Source organism: Sphaeramia orbicularis, chromosome 8, assembly GCF_902148855.1.
Source record: "Sphaeramia orbicularis chromosome 8, fSphaOr1.1, whole genome shotgun sequence".
NCBI lineage: Eukaryota > Metazoa > Chordata > Actinopteri > Kurtiformes > Apogonidae > Sphaeramia > Sphaeramia orbicularis.
Genome location: NC_043964.1, coordinates 20,932,250 through 20,943,513, shown reverse-complemented (window position 1 = coordinate 20,943,513; position 11,264 = coordinate 20,932,250). Strand labels below are relative to the sequence as shown.

The 11,264-nt window shown below is 36.6% G+C and overlaps 1 protein-coding gene across 1 annotated transcript in view; it reads right to left on the bottom strand.

Moving 5' to 3' along the window:
* The window catches only part of LOC115424786 (signal transducer and activator of transcription 5B-like), a 39,471-nt gene that overhangs the window by 7,477 nt on the left and 20,730 nt on the right, over positions 1-11,264 (bottom strand). Inside the window, exons 9-15 of the mRNA XM_030142211.1 lie at positions 11,111-11,203; positions 5,810-6,016; positions 4,135-4,229; positions 3,775-3,917; positions 2,233-2,388; positions 1,445-1,496; positions 968-1,078 (exon numbers count right to left, since the gene is read on the bottom strand). Of these exons, the coding sequence (XP_029998071.1) occupies positions 968-1,078; positions 1,445-1,496; positions 2,233-2,388; positions 3,775-3,917; positions 4,135-4,229; positions 5,810-6,016; positions 11,111-11,203 (857 nt within the window). The remainder of the gene's footprint in view (positions 1-967; positions 1,079-1,444; positions 1,497-2,232; positions 2,389-3,774; positions 3,918-4,134; positions 4,230-5,809; positions 6,017-11,110; positions 11,204-11,264) is intronic.

Sequence of the window (11,264 nt, the reverse complement as noted above, 5' to 3'; positions counted from 1 at the left end):
GAAACATTATAAAAGAAACATGTAAAAGGTGATTAAAAACAGCAAGTAAGAAGACAAGATAAAATAAAAAAATAAATAAAATAAAATGAAATAAAATAAAAACATACACATTAAAGTAAGAATTGCAGTGCAGAGTTTCAAAAGAGAATATAAAATTTAAAAAGTCAAAAGCCTTTTAGTCAAAGGCAGCAGTGAACAGGTGAGTCTTTAACCTGGACTTAAAAGAACTCAGACTCTCAGCAGACCTGATATTTTCTGGTAGTTTGTTCCAGATATACAGAGCATAGAAACTGAACACTGATTCTCCATGTTTAGTTTTAGTTTAAATAAAAGCATTTTTAATGCTGCTAATCTGATGCTTTGTCACATTTTAACATACTCTAATATTCAGTCATTACTCACTTCATGAAGGTAACACGCAAAAAAAAAAAAAAATAAATAAAAAATTGTTAAAAAAAAAACTGTTAATAACAGTCGAATAATAATAACAAGCAACTGATTTATACTCAAATATGTTAGTGCAGATCAGGTTTATCAAGAACAGCAAAGTTACAGTAATGGTATGAATGTCAGTGTATGAGATGATACATAAGCGTCCACTTTGTTGGTTGATATGGAACTAAAACAACAAAATCCATGAATATACAAGAGAACAGCTGAAGAATAACTGTCCACTGTAGTGACCACCATGCATGAAAGGGTAAAAAAAAAAAAAAAAAAAAAAAAGCGTTGTCCACTGCAAAGGACATTCCATAACAAATTAACAATGCATCTGCAAAAACTGTTTCCAATCGAGACCAGTTTCCTGGGTCTCAGGAGGATATTGCAAATGATTGAATAAAACCCTCTTATTCACCTCCCAAAAGGAATTAAATAGAGGCATAAAAAAATAATGTCTTCTACTCTTCTACTTTGATTATTAACCACACATTGTGAAGCCTTTTGTTATAATAGCTCAGTTACTTACATAGGTGGGTATATGCCATAGGTGTGTGGGTGACTGACAGGTGCAGGGGAGGCGCCGTGATCCATATAGGTCTGGTTCCCACTGGTTGGGTCTGGATTGGCTGTAGTAAATCTGTAAATCATCAACACACACACATGACACAGAAGCCAGTCAGCGGTTGAGCATGTTTTCCAGCCTTGGCGGTGTTTATAGCCATTCTGTGTGAACCCACCGCTGAGCCGGGTAGGGAGCGGGGCTCGCTAACTAACAAGACTAACTCTAATGATGAGACGAAGACAAGCTCGCTCAGGAACCCCACATATCCTTAATTGGCCTCCTCCAAATGTAACAGCTAACTAATGGCTGATCTGAATTCAAGATCCAGTTCTTAAAAATTAACTCTCAAATCTAGTTACAGACGGAAAAACTGGTGGGTGGCTGAGAACGCTGAAGGGAAAGATACAGCAGGGATGAAAGGACAAAATGAACGTTACTTACTCTGGCACAACTTGCTTGATTTGCGGCTTCACATAGCCGTCGACTGCTTTGGCTTTGAAGACACAAGCACAGGGAGAGAAAATGACAAATTACACCTTTTAAGACTGTAGACTTCACACTCGCAGCTAGGGGTGTTAGAAAATATCGGTTCTGCAATATATCGCGATATTTCATTTCACAATACTGTATCAATATTAAAAAGTACTGGATCAACATTTTCAGGAATTTATTCAAATGCAGATATGGCAGAGGTTTATTTTGTTTTTTTTTTTGTTTTCTTTATTGCTTATATCTTAATTATTATTTAACATTGTTTTATTAAATAATGGTTATTTGAAACATCCTAAAAGCACTTTTTACTGTCTGAGAGGCAGATGTTAGTTCCTTTGTTGGGACAAAAATAATGTTCGGATGTTAGTTCTGAACTACTAGAATATGAACATTTGAACAGGATCTTAAACTGTAATGTCTGTAAAATATAATTTAAGTTTGAACACAGGAACATTTTGGGATATAGCATTAGATCCCATTGTGATTAAAAAAAAAAAAGTTTAGTATTTGTACATATTGCTGGTGTAATTCAATTATTCCAGGAAATAATCATTTTTGAAAAAGAAACAAACAAAAAAAATGCAGTTTTAACAGTATCATGATATATCGTATCGTGATCCTAGTATTGTGATTTGTATCGTATCGCCAGATTCTTGCCAATACACCGCCCTAATCGCAGCCACCATATGGAATTTTTTAAAGAAATGGCAGCCTGTACAAACAGAGGGTCCGCTTACACAGGGGTGGGGTGTAATATTTGGAGAAAACCTCATCCTTGGGTCTGTCGGGGTAAAGGAAAAGGAGGTGATTGAGATCGCTGATGCGGTCGGCGAGAGAGCGGATGGAGAAGTCTTTGGTTGTGTAGGGCATGAGGTTCCACACCATCCTCTCCCCTAGAGAAACAAAAAAAAAAAAATCAAAAAACAAATCCCAAATAATACATGAAATTTTTAGTTCAGTGTAGATGAAAGAAAAATGCAATAGTATCTGCCACTCCTCAACATAGAATCAGGACTCAAATGTTAAAACAAAATACATAATAATAATAATATATGTGACCAAATGCAGAGGAAAGATGTCAGTCACAAAAGAAAAAATATTGCAAAAGACACAAGAAAAAACAAAATGATAACACAAAGTCTGAACTAAACAAAATTAAAATCAGATGTACATGACGACAAATATGGTAAAACTCGGAACAAGAAAATGGTGCAAACAACGCACAAAGATGAAGCTGAAATCAATGAATTGCCTCTATATATGTGCTAAGTTTGAAGTAAATTTTCAACAAAATTGATGTTTTTATAGACGTGAAATTTTGCCCATTTTACGTAAATGGGAGAAAAAATAAATGTAAAAAAATCATAAAAAATTTGAACTTTGACCTACTGTTCCCAAAATATAATGAGATCTATTCTGGGTCACTGGCAATCTATAAACCTAATCTGGTATGAATTCAGTCAATAGTTTTGCTGCTAGAGTGTTAGCAAACTAGAAGCACTCGGAGAGTGCAGACCTCTGCCAAGGCAGATCAGTGCCCCCCCACCCCCGATCACCACCAAAATTTAATCATTTGTTCCTTTTGCCAGTATCAACATTTCCTGAAAATTTCATCCAAATCCATCCATAACTTTTTGAGTTATCTTGCATATGGACAGACAGACAAACCAACATTGACAAAAACATAACCTCCTTGGCAGAGGCAACAAACAAACAAAACCAAAAACAGTACCCCTTGCCTCCCCTTTGGGGGGGGGTAATAATTTAAAAGAAGCAATAGGAGAACAAATAGATTTAGTGAAAGAGATGCAAAAAAAACACATTCAAAAGGCTTTCAGGAGGATAAAACTGAGTTTTGCCTCTTGAGCTGAAATACTCTCTCCACAGTAGCTTATCACACAGTGAATTAACTGACAACTGGAAAAAAAAAAAATGGAGAAAATGATACATTTCAAACTAGAAGCACTCGGAGAGCGCAGACCTCCACAAAGGCAGATCAGTGCCCCGGATTTGGATGAAATTTTCAGGAAATGTTGATACTGGCAGAAGGAACAAATGATTAAATTTTGGTGGTGATTGGGGGTGGAGGGGCACTGATATTCATTGGCGGAGGTCTGCGCTTTCTTTTCTAGGAAAGCACTCATAGAGTGCAGACCTCCACCAAGGCAGGTCAGAAATTTTCATCCAAATCCGTTCATAACTTTTTGAGTTATCTTGCGCACAAACAAACAAACCAACACCGACAAAAACATAACCTCCTTGGCGGAGCTAATAAATACCTGCTTTGTTGGGATTTTCTGCCACCCAGGCGATTGTAATTCCTCCAATTTCAGAGTCACTAAAGCGCAAAAGGAAGGTACCGTTGGGTTTGGACATCAGCATGTCTTGAGCCTGCTGCTTGTTCACAAAACCCAAAATGGCTCTAAAAAGAGAAGGAAAACAGGAAAAAAGGTGTTAGAATGTCCACTCTGTCATCTCTTTGGTTTTCATCCTAGATTAAAAAGGATGTGGACTGAAGTATTTCTCAATTGTCAGGACTAAATAAATTGGGTCAGGAAATGTGGTGTTTTTGTACACCATGTCGTCGCTTTGAAAAAGAAACGCTGTTGTTTCTAGTTTTCAGCCAAAAATGTCTTTACCCATCATTCCAGTGTGGTTTGAGATGCTTTTTTGTGAGTTCCATCACACCGTCAAACCACTGCCAAAATGTGAAGTTTCTCCCTGGCAGGCTTTCCTGTAAAGAAAAAGGGGTTTAGGGAGAAAAAAAAAACATCAGCCAATGCAAGCAGTACATCTTTCAAAAGGTTTTCAGATTTCACCTCATCCATCCAGTCCAAAATACAGAGAACATGCACTGCTGTCTACACAATTATACCACTTGTGTTTATCATGTTCCACGTGTGCAGCTGTATAACAAGAGCTGATACTGTGTGTATGCGAGAAAATGAAAGGGTGAAATTATGTGTACATGTGGCCTATATATTGTACAATCATGTGAAGCTGAAACTGGATGTTCCTGTCTAATGAGTGTGGTGATGTGTGGTGAATCGGAGTGTATTTTCTGCCGTCGCCAGCATCTTTAGGCCAGAAAATGTGGCCTTCAGCCGTTGACTATGTAGACAAACAGGCCCATTAAGATGAAGACCTGGCAACCAATGAGGCATTCTCACTCAAGTGCATTACTGAATAGAGCTGCGGGAACAGCGCAAATGGAGCAAAAAGATGTTTATGTATGTATAAATTAGCGGTAAATCGCTCCATGGAGATCGAGCTTGGGGAAATCCCCCTTTAAAGAAAATGTGTGTTTGTTATTTACAGGGAGGAGAAAAAAAAGGGACTTTGTTGTAAATTAAGAGCAATTCTGACCGTTAGACTTACTTGCTTCAATTACTGAGTTGCATAAAAAACACTAGCAAAAAAGCTAATAAAAAAGGCAAGTAAGTGAGAAGAGAAAAGCAATAAATAATATAAACAGAATACACAAATAAAGCAGAAAAAAAAACCTCCCTTAATCCATTAAGAGCCAGTGCTACTTTTGTGGCAGTTAAAAAATGAATATTTCTTCTCTCTAACCTTTCTTAAATGTTTTATCGCCATATATTACAATATTACCCTTTGTATTTTGCATTTTTTTTTTACGTGGAAATCAGGTATTTTCCTAAGATGTTTATAAAAGCTCAAATTAAAGTTGAGGGTTATTATATCAGAAACAGAGAAACCTGAAGAAAAAGTGACTTTTTCAGCAGAGATATCGATAAATGAACATAAACCAAGCATTTCCATCCTTTGTCATTGAACAAACTCCATGGATTTTACCGATAAACCAGTGTTGTAGAAGATGACAGTGTTTCCATGTTCACTATGTTGCCTCTGAACATCCAAATGGGTCATATCTGATGACCATGAAAAGATGACAAACTGCATTTTACGTGAATTATTTCAACATGTTAATAGGTTTAGTGGTTCAGAAATTATTATACATTTTGGATCAGTAGATGCTTTTGGTCGCCAGTCACTGTTTGGGTCTTTATGAGTTAAATAAAATCTGTTTGTTAAAAAAAAAAAAAAAAAAGACATATTCATAAATGAAGACTGGTTCTGACCCTGTTAGACTTTGATAACTTGGTCACAATAATTCAGTTACATACAAAAACACTCTTGAAAAAACACTAGCAAAAAAGAAAAAGGAAAGTAAATGTGAAGAGATAAAATCAATAAAGAATATAAATAGAACACACTAATAAAGCAGAAAAAACCTCCCTTAAATTAAATCTGTGTTTGTTAAAAAAATGGACATTATCGTAAATACAATACCCTGTTAAACTGGGACCAGGTCATCGTCATGTTCCGGTAGTCCTCGGGGTTGTTGCTAGAGCTGCTGAAGGCTTTTTGAGCCAGGAAGACCAGGTTCTCCTCAGAAAGACCCCGGTTACTCTGCACCTCCGCCTTGTACTTGATGTTGATTGCGTCACAGAGCTGAGGCCAAAGCACCTTATCAGGCACGAGGAAAGGCACCCGTCCCTGTAGACGCACATGAGACAACATGTCAAGAAAAGCAGCATCATAACGGAATATTCCACAGATAAAAACAAGCAACACCTGGCTTTTCAACACTATGTAACACCTTATGTCAGCAATGTTGGACTATATTACAAGTAGAAAGGAACTGTTTCAGATACTTCCACACAGGCAAAAGAAAACCCCACCAGGAAATAACAAAAAATACAGATACTGAATGTTCAAGACCAAAAAGCATGTTTGAGCAGATGTAAAATATTTGGAAGTTTATTTTCGCAATCTCAAAAAGTTTGGTAATGGACATTTACAGTAGTTTCTGATAATAAATATGCTTAAAACTACAAGTTTGTTTTTTCTTTTACTAAAACACATTGTTTTACGCATTTATTATTTATAATAATGATCATTAATTGCCAGATATTGAAAGTTAAGTTCTTACTGAAAACAAAGTTCAAAAGAATTAGCAAAAAAGACCTTTTCTGACACTTTTATTGGGAAGAAAACCTGTTCTAATGGCAGTCTTAAAACTGTTAGGCTGGAACAAGTAATTTAACCCTAACTAATGTAGTTTCTCATTTCTTAAACAACCATGACTTTGACAGAAAGCATAAAGCAGTGTTTTTCAACCTTGGGGTCGGGACCCCACGTGGGGTCGCCTGGAATTCAAATGGGGTTGCATGAAATTTCTAGTGGCTGATAAAAAAAAGGAAAAAAAACTTACTAATAAAAAAAAAATATGGTGAGTTGACAGAGACAATCCCAATCCACAAAAGACATGACAAACTGTGAAGCTGAAACTGAAGCACTGTGGTACTGTTTATCTGTCAAATGTTCATTGTGGTCAGTTCCAGATGCTGCAGCTCTTTCATAATTCACAGTTTAAGTTCTTGTTTGTTCAGTATTAATTGTCAGCCTTGTCAATCCAAGCTGGACTGACTGTACATATCCTGACCAAGGAAAATCAAATTCTCACTTTGTGCAGTAATCTACACCTGGCTTTTCTGCCTCTGTCCATAATAATATACATTATACAGACTAAATGGCATCTAAAATTAGCAATTATTTATAACATAATATAGCAAACTATCACATGATCAAAAACAAATTAATTTTAGCAAAAAATGTCTATGTTTTGTCTGGGGTCACCAGAAATTAGTGATGTTAAAATGGAGTCACGAGACAAAAAAGGTTGGGAACCACTGGCATAAAGATTGGTATGTGTTTTAGTGGGAAAAGGTCATGGGGTCTAATGAGTCCAGATCGACCCTGTTCCACAGACAGAGATGAAGTGATTACCCATCATGCCTAGTGCTTACAGTGCAAATCTCTGGGGGCAGTGTTATGATCTGGGGTTGCTTCAGTTGGTCAGGTCTAGGTTTAACAACAGTATCTGTCCGAAAAATAAGGTCAGTGAGAACCTGAATATACTGAATGAGCAGATGTGAACATCAGTGGATTTTTCTTTGCTGATGACACTAGCGTATTCTAAGACAACAATATCAGGAGTCCTTGGGATCAAAAAGAAAAGAAAGGAGCATGGGACATCATTTTCCAGAGTCCAGACCTGAACCCCATTGGGAATCTTTGGGATGTGATGAAGAAAACTTTAAACAGTGGTTCATTCTCCATCATCAATACAAGATCTTGGTGATAAATTAACACAACTTTGGATGGAAATAAATGTTGAATAAGCGTTGAATTGCATACACAATGTAACAGCAAAATAAATCCTGTAATCACAGCTTAAGGCGGTCCAATGAAATACTGTGTGTGGGACTTTTTGTGCAGCCTGTTTGTTTATATAAATTTATACCCGCATTCATGCAGATGTGTGACAAATTACAAGCAAAATCTGATGGGTGTCGTTTTGTAGAGGACAACCATGGTCCCATTCATGGGGTGTAATGGTTCACTGAATGGTTTGATAAGAATGAAAATGACATGAAGGATATGCTGTCACCAGATCTTAAAACATTTGGAAGATTTTGGACCAATGACTTGGACTACCGTCAACAAAACACCATAAGAGGGATCATCTTTTGGAAGAGTTGTATTCAACTCTGCAGTGCAGATCACAGACGGGGAGAATCAAAGCTGCAGCGCACTGATGGGAACCGCTGCAGGGGTTTTTCCAGTTCTTAACAAACATTCAGATGGGAAATCCTCAAGGGACAGACAATTTTCTAAGTAGTGGCTTTTTGATTTGTAACATGTATAACATTTTTTTTCCTAACGTCAAGACCCTCAATAAATACTGCTACCCTGGTGGAGAAGCCCTCTGGTGGAATACTTGTATATATTCTCAAGGGCGGTCAAAATTAACGTGGATTAATCCTTCATCATGATTAATCTGATTAAAAATTTTACAGCAATTAACCCATCTGCAGCACAGAATGACTCTGAACATCTCTGCCAATGCATATGGGGCAGTTTGTCCAAGCAGACCAGTGGTTATTTCTCAAAGACTGCAAGGGAAGCTCAGCTTCCCCTAAAATTACGAAAATTAAAATGGTTAAATATGTACGGTTGTGCTGACATTTCATTGACTACAAATGTGTTAGAACACGTTCATCTCACAGACGAGTTTGTTCAGAATCAGCTTCATCACAAATCAACAGATTTGATGTTGTTCACTTCTCATACATTCCTGTTGCGCTGTTTTCTCATTTGATCTATGGTCAGTGCATTTGCCCGTAGAAGCCTGGCGTCCATGCACTTCAAGTGGAACAGTTTTTTTCATTGCCCCAAAACTGGACAGTAATTGGATAAATACTACGATGTTGTCCTGCCCCCAGACGCTCGGCGTCTCTGGGGGTGAATGGAGCTGTGGGTGGAGCTCGGCTGGACTGGACGCCAGGCTTCTACATGCTGATTGGAGGATCAGTTGACAGGCTGAATCCCATTTGATTGACAGCTACTTTGAGATCAACTCCTTTACTTGACAGAGTTCAGTTTAATACCATCGCGCACTCTGCTGTGAAATCGAGAGAGAAACCACTACGAAATTAATAGTTCATTTCTTGCACTGTAAATAAAACACACTCATTGCAGTTCCTTGTTTCAATTTAACATAATTTCAACATTTTCAGGTCACTGACCATTTTCTTAAAAAGGAACGGACAACAATTTATGCTTAAATAACTTGACTTTTTTTTTTTTTATGAAAGCTGACAATGAGCTTCCCCTCTCTGAAAGATGAGCAGCTGCCACTGAAGTTGAGTTAGCATCACACATGCACAAATGGGAAGTTGATCCGGTAGTGACAGGCAGCAGAACCAACCCATAAAGATGGAAGACCCTAAACAGCACGTTGGCCCTCTGGATGGAAATATAAGGACAAAAAACCCCCAAGAGGAAACATAAAGTATTATGCACACTCTGTAAGAAGGAGTTTTCTTATCACCGAAGCACTTCCAGCTTAAGATACCACATTAATGCAAAGCATATGTTGGTCGGGGATTCTGGTAGCACTTTGGCTAATGCATCAAACGTGCGACAAACATGTTAAGCGTATATATATTCCCTTCTTTTTTGAGCCTGTTTGGTCATGCAAAATGAAACGTGATTAATATAGATTAAAAATGAATGACATTTAATTGTGATTAATTGAAATGAATCCACAGCGACCCTGTGATTAATCTGATTAAAAAATTGTAATCGTTTGACAGCACTAATATTCTCACATGGTACATTTGAATCTTGTTTGTCCCACTGATAAAGGCCAGCAGGCTGAAAGGCATTGGGGCTCAGTGAGGTCCACTGAGACACGCCATAATTAATAAAGGTGTTTTAAAATTATAAGATAGTTCTTTGGTTTTTGTATTTTTTGTGCATTGACAATCCCTTCATCAAAGAGCACCTCTTTTATTATTTTTCAGGACCATTTTTCGTTACTGCCTGGAGTTCCATGAAGCATTCCACTTTACCATTTGTTCAAACTACTGCTGCGTGTCTATACTGTAGGCATAAAACTGACAAGATCATCAATAATTCTAAAACCTGTTTTACTTGTTTTACTTAACAACTGTAATTTTCTTCAATCACATAATTATAGTTGCACATTGTAAATGAGGTGGCAATCATAACCGCCCGCAGCAGGCAAAAACCCTGTTCTGGCAGCACGTGGAGGCCCAACACCTGACTCATATACTCTGTTGGTTTTCCTTTTAATTTTTGCAGCCATTGTTATATATAGAAGTGGTTCTCAAACTTTTTACAGAGGAGTACCTATGTCCTGAAACATATTTTTCTGCAAAGTACCCCCAACTGTCATTTAAGCATTTTTGATTGAAAAAATTATGCAAAATTTGTTCCTGTGCCAAAGATGTCTGTTTTTATTTTCAAATCTTTGTAAACAAACAACATATATTTAACTTTAATATATTAAAAATAACAAATCTTTGTAATATAAATTGAAAAGTGTCCTCTTTCATAGATAAGAAAAATAAATGACTTGGTTATTAATGAATAAATGAACCTTTCATTAACAATAAGATAATTACTTAATTACTCAAACTCATCTTGAATAATATAAAATAGAAATGTTCTTAGAATGTTTCTAAAGCTTGGGGGGGGGGGGGGGCTCTGGGTTGTTAAAAATGTTGATATGAAATAAGGTCAGGAGTGTCAATTTTATTATATGAATGTATTTATTGTGTTTTATATTTCAGCATTAATTCTCACTATTTTATTAATTTTTATTTATTAATTTTATTTTATTTTGGATTCAGTACATAGTAACTTATTTAATGTATTTTTCCCAAAATTTCAAGTACCCCCTAGGCATCTACCAAGTACCCCTGGGGGTACACATACCCCCATTTGACAAAGACCAATATATATGATAGATTATACAGAACAGAATGAAAATACAAGTAATGATGTTTCCTTGAAATGTTAATTTAACAGCAAAATTTATGTGATAAGAAGTCTTTTGTCTAGATCAGCGTTATTCTTATGATTAAAAACATGTCACATTTTTTACACATAGACCCTGTTGACATGTTCATAAAATGGTTCAATCAATATACATTTTCTGCTTATAAAAATGATGGGTAATTATGGGTGTTTTTTGATAACATGCACAAAAAAACTCACCGGCTCTGCAAAAGCATTGTCCCACAAGACGGTAGCTGTGGCATTATTGTCTTGGCTACCGTGAACTATCACCACTACAGGTAGTGATAATGTCTGTTAAGAAAAAGAAAAAAGAGGGGAGAGCATTAACACAAGAACGCTACAATAAAAACTG